We start from the raw sequence: 19,613 nt of genomic DNA, 5'->3' as shown, positions 1-19,613 counted from the left end.
GCTGTTCTGGAGGGGAGTCGAGTCATTTTTCCACAGGGACCAGAACTCCAGAGCTGGGGAGAGCTGGAGTCAGAGAGCGGGGTGTCCCGCGTGACACAGTAAACACAGAACAAGCACTGAAACTGTTCATCCCTCCACTCACACGTCCCTCTCCCCACCGTTGTTTCTCTCGGTCCCTGGGTGGCCCACAGTGATTTCATGCCACTTCCCCTCCCTTTGTCTTCCTGGGGGCTAACACCTGGGGTGGCACTGGCCCCCTGCCTCCTTGTGGCTCCCCTCCTTCTCTCCACCCCGCTGCTGCCTGAGACCCCTCTCCTGGCCTCACCCCCAGCTCTGGCCTGGTGCTACCTCGGGATGCTGCTGGAGAGGAAGGACACCTTCTCCATCACCCCCATGGGCATCCATGACTGCGGGTTTTCAGGGACCGACCCCCTGGACTGCTTTGGCAAGGTATGTGCCCCTGGCCACAGAAGGTCTCCAAACCCGGACTGAGCCTGACACCTCAGCCTCCTCTCCCGGAACCCGCTGCTTCTCTGGGTGTCATCCCCACCTCCCTGCCTTACTCAGGAAGTGCCCTTATTCCAGACCTTTCTCTCCATCCCAAACAAAGCCAAAGTGCTCCCTTGTCCTCTTGGCCTATGAGTCAGACCCTCTCCATTTCTCCAGGCCTGTCTTCTAAGCTAGTCACGATTTCCCAGATATACCCTCAGGCTTTTCCCCTTCACACCCCCGGGGAAAAGTGGAAAGAAGCCGAGGTTAGCTGGGGTCTGGATGCCAGCTCTGCCCATAGGCCCTGTGACCCTAAAACAAGTCACTTCCATCTCCGAACCTCCTTATCTGTTAATTATGTGATCTGTCCACCATCTAGGATATTGAGAGACTGAAAGGAGGTAGTGGATGAAACTTCACTGTAAACTGTAAAGTGCTGTTCAAGCCTTATTCTTGGCACCTCGTTTCTGTGGCAGTTTCCACACTTAGCTCAGTTTTTGAAGACATTCCTGGAGGCCAGGGACCCTGTGATTTTCGTTCCCCTTGCGGTCAGCACGACGCTCTGCCCGGGGCACGTTCCTAGCATTTGCTGGTCAGTAATGAGCAATTTCTTGGTGAGAGATCTTAGTGAGAGCAGAGCATAAACAGTGGTTCACGTATGTTCCGAGAGTTGTGTCCAATTTAATGCACTGCCTTTGCCCCTCCTTGGGAACCTACTCTGTGCCGGGCACAGAGGTGGACAGATGGGGCCCCTGCCCTGTAGGAGTTCACCGTCTCAGGGGCAGCAACAAACACAAGGCAGGCAGCTGTCAGTAACAATATTGGGGTGGTGGTGGGAGAAGTGCTGTGCCCAGCTAGAAACACTGTGTGAGTCTGGGGCAGGTAGAGGCTGATTCTGGCCCCTCCCCCTACCTGCCCCAGGAAAATGGGGGAGCACACAGTGACGTGTCTGAGGAAGAGGGGTTTGCCTGGGGTCTGGAGGGATTCACTGGACATGTCTCGTGAACATGGCAGAGAGCATGGCAGCGAGTCAGGCTCTCAGGAGTTGAGTGCCAGTGAGCTGTGCCCAAAATGTTGGGTCCCACGATGTGGTGGATATGAGGAATAAGATCTTTGGGGTGATATGGCTCTACTGAGAGAAGGGGTTCCAGTTCTGGCAAACAGCCAGACAAATGGTTTGTTCTTACCTCCTCCCTTACCCAGGCCATTGAGATTGCCAAGGACAAACCCCCCATCCTGAATCACCTGGCCAAAATCTTCCACTTCCTCGGAAAGCAGGATATGGCCATTGGTACCTGCAACATGGCCCTGGACATCCTACGAGATCCGGAGCTCAACTGGCAGGCGTACTGCACAAGGGCCAAGGTGAGTCTACCCGCAGCTTCACCCTATCCTGCCATCTAGAATCAGAGTACAAGAGCCAAGACCCTGTGGCCAGAGCCCAGAGGTCAGGGAGCCTTCATGGTGGAAGGGAGCTTAGGTGTCATCAAGGCTCACAGTTTGTGTTCTCTAAGATTGTTGAGTGAGAGAATGAAGGAGCTTCCCACCCACTGCTCATCCCTTCTGCAATGACCTAGCCAACAACCTGCCAGCCTCCTCTTTGATTAGAACCTTAGGCAGTCATACTGACCTGGGTGGAATTCTGGCCTCTCCACTCATCACTGTGGGACTTGGGGCAAGCCACTTACCCCTCCAAACCTCCGTTCCCAAATCTGGAAGATATGGATAATAACATCTATCTTAAAAGGTTGTCAGAAGACTAAGTGAAGTAACATCTAAAGCAGGTGCCTGGAGCATGGGAGGTGCTTGTGAAAGGCAGAGGGTATATTGGAGGAAGTCTGATGTTGTAGATCAGAGCTCTGGCTCTCAACACCGCTGGCCTTGGTTCAAATCCCACAGCACTGCTTACACGCTACGGGACTGTAGACAGAATACTCTTGCCCAAAGTCCGAGCCCCAGTTTCTTCTTCTATAGACTGGAGGTGATTGTACCTGCCTCACAGAGTAGTTATGAGAATTAAATTATACTCTTGTGTAAAACTCAGTACTGACCACATAGTAAGAGTTCATAAGTGGTTGAGCAGTATTATTAGGTATATTTTTAACTGGCTCACTGTCGCTTGAGGCAGTCCACTATGGTCACTGAGCTCTGCAGATTACTCATTTAACTGAGAGCTGCCTGCCTCTGGCTTCCCCCTACTGGTCCCAGATCTGCCCTTTGGAGCCCCTACAGAACCCATCTGCTTGGGGGCAAAGAGCTGGAGCTCTGAGTTCACTTTGCTCCAGGCTGGACAGCCTTCTCCACTACCTTTCATGGGACATGATGGCGAATCTGCTCCCTTGGTCTTGGTCTGTATGACATAATCATTTTGCCAGCAGGTACTAGACAGTCAGTTCCTTCATGGCAGTTGATGTGGTCATTATCAATAGTAGTTATATTACTCATAATTGATAGTAAATAATAACACCTTTCTATAACACTCTGCATTTCACCCAGCACTTTCATATTCATGGCCTGATTGAATTCTCGCAGGATCCTGTGAGAGGCCAAACATGTGTCATTTTACTAATGAGGCAACAGAGAGGCAGTGACCTTCCCAGGGTCCTGCATTCCATTAGTGGGAATCCAAACCTCACTCTCCTCACTCCATCACAGGTTGGCCTGTAGCGTATGCTCGCTGTCTCCCTGTAGCTCCAAAGATCACACTTACTACTCAGGTGACCAGACTGGCACCAGGATGGAGGCAGGGGACAGTGAGGAGGAAGGAACAGAAGGGACGGGAACTCATCTGTGTAAAAGCCTTAGTCCCTGCTGTGACCCTAAGGCCCTACCTGGCCCATGACCTTGACCCACCCCGGCTCAGCTCCCTCCCTCCCAGCCACCCTGGGGTCCTTGCAGTTCCTGAGGCACGATCTTGCCTCAGGGCCTTTGCCTAGAATGCTCTTCTCCCAAATATCCAGTTGGCTTCCTCCCTCACTTCCTGGAGGGCTTGAAGAAAAGGCAGCTGCTAGCAGCTATCTTCTTGAAAATGTCAGCTTCTCACCAACACTTTGTGTCCTCCTGTCTTGGTTTGTTTTTCTTTTTTAGCACTTATCACTCCCTAACATACTATTTGCTGATTTATCATGTTTATTGTCTCTCCCCCCAGTTGAAATACATTCTCCAAGAGGGCAGGGAATTTTGTCATTTTGCTCTCTGCTATATATCCTCAGTGCCCGGAACGTAGCAGGCTCTTGATGAATATTTGTTGAAGGAATGAATGAATGAACTGAGCACCTATCATGTGCTAGGTCCTGGCTAGAACATATTCTCTCCATTGTCATGGTAACTCCAAGGAAGATCTTAGTGTACTGATTTTTCAGATGTGGAAAATGAGGCTCACAGAGGTCAAGCTAATAAAGAGGGGGAGGGGCTGGAATTCAGCCAAGTTCAACTGGCTTGAAAGCCAGAGTTTCCCACTCCCACCCCACCCCCACCTCATGAAGCTGTCTTAGAACCAGAGCCCGCCAATGGCTATAAAGCATTAATACCTTCAACGACAATGACCCCCTTTTTCTTACTTCCTCCTTCTCCACCCCTTCCCTACCCCTCCTGAACCTCTAGATTTTCTAAATGCTCCAAATAGATGTGGGGAAAAAGGGAGGAAGTGGTGATGAAAGCAAGGGTCTGGAATCATTTGTAATTTGATGCTTGTAACCTGGGGCCACCTGCCATTCTTCCCACACTACTTGCTTACACAGTCTCTCACAAAATCGGTGCTGCCATCCCATCTCAAATAACCCCCTCCCCTAGTCACCTCTATCCCATCACCCTGTTTATTTTTCATAGCACTTGTCACCACTTGAAGTGGTACCATGTACTTGTTTATGATCATCTCCCCTACTAGAACGTTCTGCCAGGGCAGGGACCTCCTCTGTCTTATCACCACTGTACCCCAGTACCTAGCACAGTGCCTGGCATATGGTGGGCACTCAATACATATTTGTTGAATGAATGAGTGAATGAATGAATGGTTCTTACTTCATCCAACGCCCTTCATTGTACAGAGAGGGGTCAGTGTACTAAGGCCCAGAAAGAGGAGTGGCTAGCCCAAGCTGGCACAGGACTAGGACCTCGGACTCCCGAGTTCCAGTCACAGGGGCTTTCCACTGCACCACAGAATCTCCCTGAATTGCTGTTAAGAAAAAAAACTTTATTTAGGATAGAAAAGTGGGCAAGGGTCCTTGCTTGGAGCATCTTCCCTGAGCTGACTCTCTGTGGGCAGATCCACGTCAGAGCCTACCTGCATGACCTGGAGCGAAGCAAGATGGGGCTCGGGGGCATGCCTGACAGGAACCACCTGGCCTGCGCCAAGGCCGACCTCGAGGAAGTGGTCAAGGTGTGCCCAGGCCTCAAGACCTACCTGGACATCGGCCAGGTAAGGTAGCCTCTTGGCTAGGGTAGCCAATAGCTGACTAAAAACCTATTAACTCTCTGCCAGGCCAGGCCTGGGCACTGAGGACACAGGGAGGAACGCAGGGCATCCCCAGGCCTGATAACAGTACCTGCCTCCTACTGCATTGGTGAGGATTATAGGAGATGATGCACCTACAGCGTTCAGAACAGGGCCCAGTTCTTTCTAAGCGCTCAGAAAGTGTGGGCCATTATTCTGTATCCTTCTGTGCCTTCCGTGCGCACGGAATGACTACCAGAGGTTACAGTATCTTATGTATGAGAACACTGAGGCCCAGAGATTGCCCCACTCAAGGTTATATGGCCAAGAGCGCTGGGGCTGGAACTGGAATCAGAGTACTGTCTCCTTTGCCAGGAGAGGGGCACCAAAATTTGCGATGAATAATTGTCGAGGGAGGGAGGGTGGGAATGAATGCGTGGAATTTTTAAAACAGCAAGTGTGGGAATGGAATGAACGGGGAGCAGCGACGGCAGGGGAGAAAGGCTCACCCGAAGCCCCCACCCCAGGTCTACTACTACATGGGCGTGGACGCTGTGCAGGAGCTGCTGGCGGTGGACGAGGCGGCGCTGAACCAGGCGCTGGTCTTCCTGGCCAAGGCCGGCGAGTCGGAGCTGGGCGCCACGCTGCCCGAGCTGCAGCTCTTGCGCGGCAAGTGCCTGCGCATCAAAGGCGAGGAGGCCAACGCGGTGGCCTGCTTCAAGCGCGCCGTGGAGCTGGACGACGCGGGCTCCAGCCACACCGAGGCCTTCGGCTGCCTGCTCGAGGCCCTGATGGCGCAGTGGAGCCAGGCGCAGCTCAGCGACGGCGAGCTGGGCAGCGAGGTGGACGCGTGGCTGCGCTGCGCCCAGGACAAGTACCCGGCGGCGCGCCTGCGCCAGGAGCTGCAGCGCGTGTGGCGCGGCCACACGGGCGAGGTGCTGGGGCTGGCCCGGGCCTTAGTGGCGCAGGGACGGCCGGCGCTGGTGCGGCTGCTCTTCGAGACCATGGCGCGCGAGGGCGAGGGCACTGGCCCATGGCGGGGCCGCCGCGCGTTCTCCTTCGGAGGTCCCTGAGGCCCCGCCCCGTTGAGGCCCCGCCCACAAGTGATTGGACCTGGTCGGGGCGCTGCCCACCGGCTTTCACTGCCGTAAGCTGGCGGGTCCTGGGACCCCGTCAGATTCTCTTTCGGGAATTGGAATGGAAACGTTGGGACCCTAGGACGGTTTGACGTGCCCACGGAGGCAAAAAGGCCTGATTCAGCTGGGGCAGACGCGAGGGGCCGCTGGGAAACTGTCAACTGAAAGACCAAATTGTACAAATATGCAGAAAAAATAATATGGAGCCTCCCAAGAGATACAGAAGATAATTGCCTTCATTTTGGTGGCTTTCTAGTACCCAAGAGCCTGTCTTTGGATTCCGTGAGCCACGCTCTATCCTTATAATAAAGCCCCCTTTACTTAGGTTGACTGGAGTAGGTCTCAGGTCCTGCCTCCAGAGAAGCCGTGGCTAGAGAAGAGGGCACAGCTGCCAAGGAGCAAGTAAGGGAAGGGCGGTAGTCTACATCTGGCTACTCAGGGCTCTTTCCTGCCTCTCTAGCAGCCTTCCAGCAGCCCTCATCCTTGGCCAGCTTGGTCTGAAAGGCCCTCAAACTCCCTGAAATAAAGCCCATCAGTAGTACCTTTGCTTGACTTCTCTGTTCTTGGGGGGAAAGTAGGGGCCCCACCCACGGAAGTGCCAACTGCCCCCAACCTCAAACCTTCTACAAAAGAGTGAAGAAAATCTTGGAATTTTACACTCTTGGAATCATAGTCATAGAATCTTAGACGTGGAATTTTATTGTCAAAGACTTAGGCTCTGATTGCCAGCAAATCTTAGAACGGCCAAGCTGGATTCTTGTGGTCCTACTTACTTACAAGAGCTAATTTAACCTAAAATTCCAGATCAAGTTCTTTCCAGACTGCAAGAATGCTGGTTGTACGTAACTGCAATGGCAAGACCCCCCCTTAATGGTTTGTGATTTATTTTGCACTTTTCCCCTTTTTTAAAAAAAAGTTACACTCACTGCTTTGTTCATTTTCCTGATGCTCAGACTGTACCAGGGATAGGCCAGCACCCCTGCATCGCTTCTCATGTCCCCAGTGACAGATGGAGAACAGACCGAAAAGTGCAATCCCTAGAGATCACGCACCCCGATCTCTCTTTGTGCACATAGGAAGACTGAGAGCCCTGGAAGGGAAGTAGCTTGCTCAAAGTCACACTTCCTAGCCTCCCCACCCCTCCAACTTACTCTCAGCATTTTTCAGGTTTGGAAAAATACTAATAAACCGATAACACTAAAGTATTAAGTGTTTATGTGTTAAGGGTTTATGTGTCACCTGTCACCTGGGGCACTCTGATATCCATTGGGATAATGCTGTCGTTCCAGGCACCTGTGATATCCAGACAGTGAGGCCACCCTAAGGCCCCTGAATTCCACCTCAGGGCTCATCATGGCTCACCACTTCAGGTGGTGACTTTCTTTCCCTCCTTCCTTCCTCTCATCTCCATTGCAGGAGAGTGCAGGAGGTGACTGGACAGCAGGCCGCACACACAGCCCTGTCCACTTCTCCCCCATCCCTTCTCCACCCACGGCTGTGACCTGTGACCTTCCCTAGGACAGGAACCCATCTCTCTCTTCTCCTGCTTCCCCAGGCAGACAAACTGAATTCAAGGTGGTTTACTGGCAAAGTTGGGAAGTTGGTGAGGTTTGTCCCTTCCCCAGGCTTCCCAGTTTGTTTCCTTCCTCGCTTTTCCTGTCCTCAAGGTCATGCATTTCTCCCTCCATTGCCTCCTCCTCCTGCCAAACCTTTTCAATAAAGCTTCTTTCTGATAATCTCATTCACAGAATCGTATAAATGACTAACAAACGCCCACTAGAGCTTCTGTCAGGGGTACTGACAGAAGCCAACAAGAGAAAGGAAACCCCATTTCTGGGACTGCCTCTTGTGTGCAATACACTTCATACATGTAAACTCATGCAGTTTTCTCACCAGCCTTGAAGGGTAGGCATCATGATCCTTATTACAGATGAGGACATTGAGACACTGAACAAGGTCACATATAAGCATGGGAAGAACCAGACTTTGAACCAGACCTGCCCCATGTGTGCTGTCTCCTGGGACACAGCCCTTCCTGGGAGATGTGTCATGGGTAGTCTAGAGTTGGGCCTGTGATCCCCAACACAACCTGTCACTACCCTGCTCCCTCCCCACAGTGTACTAGTCTCCCTGCTCGAAAACTGCCTTACCTCTGTGCCTTTGTACATCCTGTTCCCCCACTGGCTTTTTTCCTGTAATTTCTATCCCAAGTGCTAGGCTCAAAGGTGCCTCCTCCAGGAAGTCTTGCCAAATCCTCCAGCTCTCATTAATCACTCTGTTTTGTGCACACTCTCAGGGCATTGTGTCCCTCTGCACTGCTTATATTCCCTTGTCCTTGCACCATCATGATGTCACCGTGTCTGTTGTCCCCATTCAACTCTGGCTCTTTACAGCAAGGACCACATCTGATTCAGCCCCATGGCCCAGCACTGAGCTTGGCACATAAGACAGGCTCAGTTTTGGTTGTTGAACTGAGTAAACTCACAGCAGGGACGTGGCTACGTCAGTCCCAAACCGATGACTCCATCACCAGGTCCACAAGGGCTGAGGTTGGGGCCAGGTCTGCCACCTAGGGAACTTTGCAGGCTAGAGCTCAGCCGGAGAGCATGGGCTGTCTTTCCACCTCCTCTCCAAATTTTTTTTTTTTTAATTTATTTACTTATTTTTTTTATATTTAGTTTTGGCTGTGTTGGGTCTTCGTTGCTGCACGCAGGCTTTCTCTGGTTGCGGTGAGCGGGCTTCTCATTGCAGTGGCTTCTCGTTGTGGAGCACAGGCTCTAGGCACGCGGGCTTCAGTGGTTGTGGCACACGGGCTTCAGTAGTTGTGGCAGGTGGGCTCAGTGGTTGTGTGGCACATGGGCTTAGTTGCTCCGCGGCATGTGGGATCTTCCCAGACCAGGGCTCGAACCCGTGTCCCCTGCATTGGCAGGCGGATTCTTAACCACTGCACCACCAGGGAAGCCCTCCTCTCCAGCTTTAGACCAAATCCCCAAATCTGCGGCTAGGAAACTGAGGCCCAGGTAGGGAAACTGAGGCAAGAGAGCAGGGACTTGCCCAAGGTCAAGCAATGAATCAATGACAGACAGAAACTCGAACCCCACCTCCAGCCCCTTGGGGCTGCCTCCTTTGCCAAGTTCACTTCTGTTAAGTCCAGGAAGACCACAGGCCTACCAGTCATTAACTCAGCATTTATCAAGCACCGGCCAAGTGCCAAGCATAGTGCCAAGCTCTGGGGCTACTGTGCAGAACAGAATAGACCCTGCCCGGGCCTTCAGGGAGCTCACAGTCTAGAGCATGCAGAGCAGGTCATGCAGGACCTCGTGGGCCACAGTGGGGACTTTGGAAGACCAATGGGAAGCTCTTGGAGGTTTAAGCTGACAGAGCTGGCTACTCCACCCTCCACACTGTTCACACTCATTCTGTGTTAGTGGCCTTTCCCCAGCCCAGTGGGGAGGAGAGGATGGCTGTCCCTGGGGCTCAGGACGTGTCCTTGGCCACGCCTCTTCAGCAAGCCACTGCTGAGGCCAGGCCTCAGCATCGTGGCTCTGGCCGGTTTGATCTTTATTCAATTACAGCTTTGAGTCCTGTGGAACACCCCTGCCTACTGGGCAGCTGGGAGGACAACTCTCTGTCACACAGCTGAAGCAGCAGGAGCTCCTTAGGGGAGCACTGCAGAGTAAAAGCCTTAATGACCCCATAATCGGAGTAATGAAGATGAATCGCACCTTGTGCTGCCTGCCCATTCCTTCCTCTGTGTCTAGCAGCCAACATCAGGTGCTAGAAACTCCTGTTTAGCCAGCATGAGCTAGGCATGTTAAAGACCATGAAAACAGGTAAGATTTTTCAGTTATAGGTTTTTAGAATCTCAGTATTGAAAAGAACCTTAATCATCACCTCTTCCAGCCTCTCCATCCAAATCAGAACTCCTCTCAACAGTGAGTGTTCTGAAAGGAGTATCTAAACCACTTGCATGCCTCTGGCAGACAGGCAGCTCACTACCTATTGATGGAATCAATCCATTTCTTAACAGTCTAAGTTTTCTGAGTTTGTCCTTTTACTGAGTTGAAACCTTCTTTTATGTAATTTCTGTGTGTTGACTCAAGTTCACCTTTGCCACATAGAACACAGACCCTAATAAGCAAGGTGACCTTGATCAAATCACTTTGCTCTGGCTCCCATTCTCACTTTCTGTTTTGGCACCTATTACAGTGTTTGAATTGTTCAGGAAGTGGCTGAACACCCGCAGCCTGGCTGAGCCCTGGCCTGGCCTCTAGCTGCCAGTGCCCGCCCTGGAGCCTGCACAGAGCGGGTGCCAGCAGCTGAAAGCAGAACAGAACAGGTCTTCTCCCGTCTCTAATCAGGCCCCGAGGGAGCACCCTGTGTAGATGGTGGTGGCTGGATGCCAAATGAAGTGAAATATCTCCTTTTCTCAGGCCGTTAACTTTTTTTCTTGTTTAAGGAAGGGGAGGATAATGACATTTAGCACTTTACAACTCAGCAGTAAAATGAGCAGATGGAAACAGATCCCCAGCATCATGGGCATGCTGCCAGCAAGAAACCCTCCCCGGCTCTGGCTCTGGCGCCGCGGGGCTGAAGTTACTGGCAAGGTTTGCTGAGGGGGTGAGGGGCACCACCTGCTCACTCCTGCCCCGGCTCCTCCCCCAGGCAGCCTCTCCAGGCTGCACGTCGGTAGTACCGGCCCCCACGTCCCGCTTCCCGCCTGTGCTCACCCTGTTCCACTTACCTGAAGCACCTTTCCTACCCCCCCAGGTCTGTTTGGACTATGACCTCTCTAGTTTGGAGATGAGGAGGAGGAGCAGAGGGGGGTATTCTTGTAGAGAGTGGTGAGCAAAAACTCCTGTGGAGCTGTGGAAAAGCTCCAGCTGGCCTCTAGATGGCCACAGAAGAACAATTTGAGCAGTGAATATTCCCACAGGGAGGTTAAAAAAAAAAAAAATCATCATTATCCTCATCAAAACTATTTACTGAGAACTTGCCGTGGACCAGTCCCTGTGGCCCATGTTTCACACGCCTCACCTCGTTTAACCTTCACAAGCCCAGGAGCTATATATCAGCATTGTCTCCATTTTACAGATGAAGAAATGGAGGCTCAGAGAGGTTCAATAACTTTCCTGAGTTCCTCCCACACTGCCTTGATTTTTAAAAAATGTTTATTTTATTTATTTATTTTTGGCTGCGTCGGGTCTTAGTTGCGCAGGCTCTTCGTCGTGGCGCGCGGGCTTCTCTCTAGTTGTCGCGTGCGGGCTCTCTAGTTGTGGCTCGCGTGCTCAGTAGTTGCGGCACGCAGTCTTAGTTGCCCCGCGGCATGTGGGATCTTAGTTCCCTGACCACGGATCGAACCCACGTCCCCTGCATTGGAAGGTGGATTCTTAACCACTGGACCACCAGGGAAGTCCCCCCCCACCCAACACACTGCCTTGAATGGCAGACAGGCTAAAGAGTATCAACGAATGGCTTTTTAACTATTTGGGGTTTAGATTACTTTCTCTTCTATCACATATGTTGCTCTATAAACTGCACACTTAAAAAATCTGAATGCACTTTTCATATTTATGTTCCCAAACCAGTCAATAGCTCTATGCTGGGGCTTGTTCTATTTTGGCATATAAATTGTTTCATTAAATTGCAGCTCCTCTGTGAGTTTTATTTTTCATCCACAAAGTAAAAGAAACAAACCGAAGAACCCCTACTGTGGTGGAGAGCTACTGCTTCCATCTGCCCAGTGCCCCTCCTTGCTGGGAAGAGAACCTCTCCTTCCTGGGCTACTAAGCACTCCTTCCCCACTCTGAGTGGTGGCAGAGGGCTGCCAATCATAATACCCCATCCCCTGACTGCAAATGCAGACATGGGATCCAGGTTGGGCCAATCAGAGTCCTTCCCAGAAAGTTTTCCCACTGGGTGCAAGGGACAGAAGATGCTCTCTGGGGATTTCCCTGGTGGCACAGGTTAAGAATCCGGCTGCCAAAGCAGGGGACATGGGTTCAAGCTCTGGTCTGGGAAGATCCCACATGCCGCGGAGCAACTAAGCCCGTGCACCACAACTACTGAGTCTGAGCTCTAGAGCCTGCGAGCCACAACTACTGAGCCCGAGCGCCACAACTACTGAAGCCCCTGCACCTACAGCCGGTGCTCCACAACAAGAAAAGCCACTGCAATGAGAAGCCCGCGCACCTCAACCAAGAGTAGCACCCGCTCGCTGCAACTAGAGAAAGTCCACGTGCAGCAACGAAGACCCAAAGCAGCCAAAGAAAGAAAGAAAGAAAGGAAGGAAGAAAGAAGATGCTCTCTGTCTGTCTGTCTACTGGAACAGCTATTAGTGACTGTCCCTGTTAGGATTAGGCTTAGCTGTGGGCATCAAAGACCTGAAAACAGTATCTTAAACAAGATGGTGCGTGTCTATCTTGCAAGGCCAGCTCAAGTATCACCTCGGTGCACGCCACACCCCCTCTCTGCTCACCTACCTGGTACCCACTAATGTCATCCTACTGCAAGCTCCTGACACTCTCCACCTGGCCGGAAGCACTGGGTAGCTGACACCCCTGGGAACAGCCTTCAACCAATGGGGAATGGAAACTGGATAAATACCTGAACCTCATAAACAGGGTTGGGTGGGGGGATAAGATAATTTGGAGGAATGTGGGATTGAGACCCAGGGGCCCATAGCAGTAAACTGCCCATTCATTATCACACACGGTATTCATTTCTGGCCCTTCTTTCTCTCACTTCCCTACTCTCCTACCAGTGTTTCCTGATATCACCTCCCAAAGAAACTGCTTGCCCTCGAATCCTTGACTCGGGGCCTGCTTCTAGGGGAGCCCAGCTTTAGACACCCTTGATGTCCTCTCTCATCCCAAGAGAAGGGCTCTTCCACCTCCCAGTACTTGCATGGCACCTTGTTTGTACCTCTAATACAGTACACCATGGCCTACCTTGTTGTATTTATTAAGTATAAAATAGGAAGGAATAAGTATTTATTGAGGACCAGTCCCTGCACCAGTTGTCTTGTGCTCATTCATTCATTTATTCACTAATTAATTCATTCACCAAATCTTTATTGAGCATTTATAATGTGCCAGACAATGATTTAGGCCAGGGGTTGGCAAACTGTGGCCCACAAGCCAAATTAGGCCCACTGCCTGTTTTTGTAAATAAAGTTTTCTTGAAACACAGCTGCGCTCATTGTTTACATATTTTTATGGCTCCTTTCATGTTATAACAACAGAGTTGAGTAGTTGTGACAGAGATGACATGGCCTGCAAAGCACAAAATATTTACTGTCTGGCCCTTTGCAGAAAAAGTTTGGTGCCCCTTGGAATAGGCACTGGGGCTCCTGCAGTGAATAAAACAAACAAAAATCCTGCCCTCCTGGATGGAGCTTACATTCTAATTGGGGTGGAGTCAGGTGGTAGAGGGGGAATGTAATACAATAAACCAAAACCTAGATATTTAGTATGTTAAATGATGATAAATGCTACGGAGAAAACAAGTAGGGAGAGAGAGTATCAGGAGTGCTGGGGAGCAGGGATGGGGATTGTGGTGAAAATCAGGGTGTCAGGAAGTCCTGGCTGTGAACGTGACATTGGAGCAAAGACCTGAAGGAGGTGAAGGAGTGAGCCATGTGGACATGGTGAGGAAGAGCCGTCAGGTAGTGGAGCAGCAGACAGGAGGGCCGTACTGGGGTATTAACAATAGTTCATCCAATATTGAGCGCTATGTACCAGGTGCCCTTCAAGTGCTTTACATACATAATCTCATTTAATTACTTAAAAGTCATCATCTCATTACACATTTAATCTTACAAAAGAATGATCTGAATATATTTCTATTATTAATATTAATACAGAGCTTTCAGTTTACAAAGTTTTGTAATGTTTTTCATTTGCTCTTCATAGTATTTCAAGGAGGTTACTGACCCCATTGTAGTGCAGCCAAAGACCAGAAAGGTCAAGTCCTTTGCCCCAGGTCACACAGCCAGTAAATGCTGGCTCTGGAAAGCAAACCCAGCTCTGTTTGGATCCAGATGCTGCCTTCTTCTCTCTAAGCCACCAGCCTTGGAGGGCGTCAACTCTACCTGGTCCACTCACACCTAACTCAACTCTGCACCAAAGAGAAAAGGCAAAGCCTTGTTGGAAAGAACTCAATTCCCATCATCCTTCCAGATGAGGGTGACCAGGTAAACTGCTGGAGTCACACTCAGAACTCACAGACGTGATTATTCCCTCTGTCCTGGGGCATCTACATTGTGCCCCAGACTTCTTCTGGCTATGCCGGTGCTCTGCAGCACTAACCCAAAGCAGGGGCTCAAAAGGGAGCTGTTGGTTGACAGATTAACTGTTGCTGAGAGTTTTGTTTCATTGCATTTTTAGCAAGCCTTTCTTATGAATTGAGGGAATTATTTAGAAAGACATTAATTCAGCAAACATGTACTGAGATTTACTATGTACAAAACCTTTCTACATAGTAAACAGATTTACAATGGCAGGGCTAGAGATGAACAGGACATGGGCCCTCCCCTCTGGGAGCTCGCAGTCTATGGGGGTGAGAAGATAAATGTTTTGCATGTGCTACATGCCCAACTGTGTGCCTGGCATTGTGCCAGCCAGGGCACTTTCACCATTAAAAATAATTGTAATAAGGACTTCCCTAGTGGCACAGTGGTTAAGAATCCGCCTGCCAATGCAGGGGACACGGGTTTGAGCCCTGGTCCAGGAAGATCCCACATGCCGCCGAGGAGCTAAGCCCGCGTGCCACAACTACTGAAGCCCGTGCGCCTAGAGCCCGTGCTCCACAACCAGAGAAGCCACCACAATGAGAAGCCCGCGCACCGCAACTAAAGAGTAGCCCCCGCTCGCCGCAACTAGAGAAAGCCCGCGCACAGCAACGAAGACCCAACACAGCCAAAAATAAAATAAATAAATTTATTTTTAAAATAATAATAATAATAATCATTGTAATAACAGCAAACATTATTGAACCCTGACTATGTGCCAGGCGCTGTGCTAAGCCCTGTACCTGGGTTAACTCCTTGTATCTTCACCACAACTCCATGGGGCAGATGTCACTACTATCTTCAGGATGAGGCATCTGAGCCTCAGGGAAGCTGAGTATCTCACCCACAGGCACACGGTAAGTGGGTGACAAAGTGAGGATTTGCACTCAGGTCTGTTTGCCCCACCGCATGTACACACTCATGTGACACACCTGAGAGAGAGAATGGGCCAGAGGAGAGACTCAGACAAAATGTTGAGGGGTCTCAAGAGAGGGGGAGGTCCTGCCAGAGGGGACTTCAAGGGAGGGTTCCTCAAGAGGATGCCATTGTGGTGGTCGCCAAAGAGTGGGCCTCCAGCAGAGGGGATCCAGCCAGACAGAAAGAGTCTGTTTGGGTGACTGCTCCCACAACTTTGGATGTATGTTTGATACAAATAACATTGGAGGCTCTGAGTGGGGAGATCAGGCTGTGCATCAAACAGACCTGGAGATGAATCCTTTCTCTCCCTGTTACTAGTTGTCTTGACCATGCACAAGCTAACCAACCTTTCCAAGCCTTGGTTGCCTTATCTGTAAAAGGGACATAACAGTGATATTTGTACTGCATGGGGTTTTATTGTAAGGACTTAATCAGACATGGGTGTAAGGTGTTTAATACAGTCCATGGCACATAGCAAGGGCTCTACAAATGTGAACAATGATGATGATGATGATGACGTTTGGTGCCACACTCTTCAATTCTGAGGAATCTTGATTTAAAAAAAGAGGCCCCCCCTCCCCATCCCCCTTCTGGCCTCTAATCATCCTAGACTTGGACAGTGAATACATGAACGAGGGGAATCCTGGGCCCAGGGGGAAGAGGCCCCCTGGAGAGAGAAGGGCATTGGCATCCCGCACTGTAGCCAGAGAGGGGAGTCCGAAGGAAACAGAGGCGGCAGCAGAAGGATGGCTGTCTCCTTATGGTGGCCGAGGACAGCCATAGGGTCCCCGGAGTTGGAATGGGCTGGAAGAATGAGCCAGTTGCTTTCAGTTACATCTCTCATGAGCCCTTCACAACAGCCTTACGTGGTGTTCTGTGTTACTGATGAAGAAACAAGGAAGCAAGTGGCCCAAGGTTGTACAGCTGGGAACTGGCTGGGCAGGATTCCCAGGCAAGGCCACCCTCCCACCTCCAGTCCAGTCTGTCTGGGCCAGGCTGGGCTAAAAGGTTACGGGGTGGGCTCAGGAGTCCAACAGGTGGACTGTCCCAATGCTTCTCTGGAGTCTGTCCCCTCCTCTCCCTCACTGCCCCAGTCTGGGCTGTTACGGGAGTTTCCCATCCAGCCTCTCTCCCCATCCTCTTCCTCCAGTCTCAGTTCACACCTCACTCAGGCAAAGAAACACAACTGACCATGCCCTTCCCTGGTGTAAAACCCTTCCATTGCCCACAGAACTGCCTCTCACACTGGCCAGCGCCCTCGGCAGAGGAGGCAACCGTCTTCCTGGAGTGACAATTACACTTGTTTTCCAAATATAACAAATATATGCTGTAGAGTGGAATGCAAAATGCCCAGGGATTTTTCTCAGAAGAGGAGCTGATTTGGGTTAAGCCTCAAAACAGATGTGTGTATGTTGGCGGGGGTGGGGCAGGAGAAGTATCATTCTTCACAGAAAAAGTTTCACTGGCCTCAAAGATGAGAAACTGGCAGTCTTGTCCAGCAGGCCCTGGCACAGTGGTGCCCACTGCCTTTCCAGTTGTGCTTCCCTGATGCCTGGGTGTGCTCTGTGCTCCAGCCAGAACTATCTTGAAGCCTTTTTCCTTACTTACTGTCCCTCTGACTAGAATGTCTTCCTATTCTTTTTAGCCTGGAAAGTTCCTAGTTATCATTTAAGGTCCAATTTCACGCCCCCTCCTCCGAGAAGCCCTCCCTGATCCACCCCCTCCTTGCAACGCTGCTCCCTCAGCATCTTGCTCTCCCCTCTTCATAACGTCTTACCACAGGCTGCCGTGACCACCACTTTGAGAGACAGCCTCTTCGGGAGGTTATGAGCAAGTTGAGGTCAGGGAGTTCACCGTGAACTCAGCCTTTGTTGTTCATTCAGCACACACTTGGAGCCTCTCTGCGACAGGCCATGGGTTCGGTATGCAGGGACGACTCAACCTGTCCTTGGAGGAGCTCCGATCTGAGAGAGAGACAAACCATCCATTCATTTATTGATTGATATATTAAAACAAGAAAAAAGCAAAACCTTTTGCTGAGCCCTGACTGGGCCAGGCCCTGTGCTCAGGGCTGTGCCTGCCCCCAGGGGACTCCCAGTCTGGCCAGCAGCCGGTGGAAACCACTAACAGCATGGTGAGTCCCCAGGGCTGTGGGGCACCAAGGCAAGTGTGCGGTCCTTTGCTTTTGCTTTGTTGTAGATGACAATGAATGAATGAATGAATTTTTCTTTTTCTTTTTTTCTGTTTTAGGGAACTTGTGAGGTTTTAACCATGAATGGACTCTTTAAATCAAGGCACCCAATTAATGACTGATCAATTAATTGATTGAAACGTCACCCAGGAAGTTGCTAGCAGAGAAAGGGCTATATTCTGGTCTCCACCACCCTGGACTTTCTGAAGAGCAAATCTACTCTGACCAGGGCTGGCTGGAGTGGACCCTGCAGCTCCCGGCTGCAGAGCCTCCTGTAAACTCCCGGTAAAAGGCAGCAGTTCTGGCCTGCCTCCCAAGAGGGTCATGAGCATTAATTAGTTACCACTGGTAAAGTGCTCTGAAGATGTGGGGATGTTTAAACACGGTGAGTCATTAGGCCTCTCCACACCACTATGCTCTACAGCCGGTAACTGCTAATTGAGAAATAATTAACACCTCAGGGTGCAGAGGATGGATGCCTGGCTCTTCCAGGATTGGAAAGGATGTAATAAAGTACACGAGCAGCAGGAAGAAATATAAGGCTACTTTGGATCCTGAAATATACTGGAGATTATTCAACTTCTGCCCCCAGAGAAGCATGGGGACTGTTGCCCCAGTAAAACCTTTGGGACTGCATTCCTTGGGAAAGCCCCGAGCACAGTGCTGGGCTGCAGAGGCTGTGATGCTCTTAGAGCAAAAGAGCTCAGGTCCAGCCCAGGTCTGCCTGGCCTTCTAGCTGGTAAGCAGATGCCAGTTGTGGAACTCACCAAGCTGTATTTTCCTCAGCTGTAAGACTGGGATGATGACATATGTCTACCATCCCCCCACCTGGCACCGGGTTGTCTGATGCCCTTCCTCTAGGTCAGCAGATCTAGCCCAGGCTTCACGTTAGGATCACTGGGGACTATAAAGTACCAGCATCGTGGGGCAGGGACTGGGGGCACAGGGTGATTCCCAGTTCAGTCAAAGTTGAGAACCACTGGTTTGGTTTGTGTATCAGGCACTGTGTTGGGAGCTGTGGGAAATAAAGTTGTAAACCCTACCACACCCCATGCTTCCCTCACACCAGCTCATTATTTCCTGATTCTGTGCCTGTGTGTTGTCCTGGACATTTCACTCCACTCCCACTGCCATTCTTGTGCTGCTAAACCCCACTCATCCTTCAGGCTCAGCTTGAAGCTCACCTCCTCAGGGAAGCCCTCCTTCCCCGTGCTCCCACAAGACTGTTCTCAGCCCCCATTACACCACTGATGACACAGTGTTTTTCCTGGCAGATCCTGACAGGCTGAGAGCTTCTTGGGGCCAATAGCAGAATCACCAGTGTCTTGCACTGGGTCTGGTAGATTTTAGGTGCTGCATAAACTATAGCTGTTATCAGTTAGGTAGAGTTATATGATATGCAGCTCTCACTCAGGACATTTGCATTTCTTCCCTGTGTCTGAAACATACTTCCCCCAGATATCTGCAAGGTTCTCTCAGCTCCTTCAGGTCTTTGCTAAAATGTCACCTTCTCCACCAGGCTTTCCCTGATCCTTCTATTTTAAATGGCAACCACTCGACCTCCAACCCTTTCCCTTCCCTAATTAATTTTTCTCCATAGCATTTAACACCATCTGACTAACGGATCCTGTCGTTATATAAAATTTTGATAACTTGTTCATGATGTCTGTTTTTGTATTTTTTTAAAAATTTAATTGCATTAAAATACCACTTATCCTGAGTTCTTTGGCCTTCCCTTAAATTTCATTGTATTGGATTATTGACTAGAATGTAAGGTATACTGAATGCCGGGAACTTTGTCTATTTTGTTCACTATTCCCAGCTTCTACAAGCGGTTGGTACGTGGTAGCTGCTCAAAAAATATTTTGTGAAAGTTTGATTTAATGTCTTAAAGATTAAATAAAGGTGTCTTATTCCAATTGTTTAAAAAATTTTAATTTATTTAAATTGATAGCCTGTAAAATCATAGGGTAGATTCGAAACCGCATGGTCTACTGTTGTCATGGTTACACTACAGCCGGCAGTTCTCCTATTCAGAGAGTGGGGCGGGCCCTGGCAGTGGGCGGGAACACCAGACTCAAAACCTAGGCCCGCGGCCTTGATCATAGAGTTACACCTCCCTCAATCCTAGAGGGCACTTCCGGGACGGTGATTTAC

The 19,613-nt window shown here is 50.4% G+C and overlaps 1 protein-coding gene across 7 annotated transcripts in view; it reads left to right on the top strand.

The window, feature by feature from the left end:
- TTC22 (tetratricopeptide repeat domain 22) overlaps positions 1-19,312 on the top strand; it is a 34,140-nt gene extending 14,828 nt beyond the window's left edge. For 3 of the 7 annotated variants that reach the window (XM_036842133.1, XM_036842142.1, XM_036842151.1), the window contains 4 exons: positions 332-450; positions 1,693-1,854; positions 4,754-4,906; positions 5,376-7,188. In XM_036842133.1, coding sequence (XP_036698028.1) covers positions 332-450; positions 1,693-1,854; positions 4,754-4,906; positions 5,376-6,149 — 1,208 coding nt within the window. In that variant the 3' untranslated portion in view covers positions 6,150-7,188. Of the gene's footprint in view, positions 1-331; positions 451-1,692; positions 1,855-4,689; positions 4,907-5,375; positions 7,189-17,515 lie in introns of those variants that run through there. The other 4 variants (XM_036842118.1, XM_036842127.1, XM_036842156.1 and 1 more) reach the window with 4 other exon arrangements.
- The last annotated feature ends 301 nt before the right edge of the window (positions 19,313-19,613 follow it).

This window comes from Balaenoptera musculus, chromosome 1, assembly GCF_009873245.2.
Source record: "Balaenoptera musculus isolate JJ_BM4_2016_0621 chromosome 1, mBalMus1.pri.v3, whole genome shotgun sequence".
Taxonomy (NCBI): Eukaryota; Metazoa; Chordata; class Mammalia; order Artiodactyla; family Balaenopteridae; genus Balaenoptera; species Balaenoptera musculus.
This window is presented reverse-complemented; position numbering and strand designations above follow the sequence as displayed.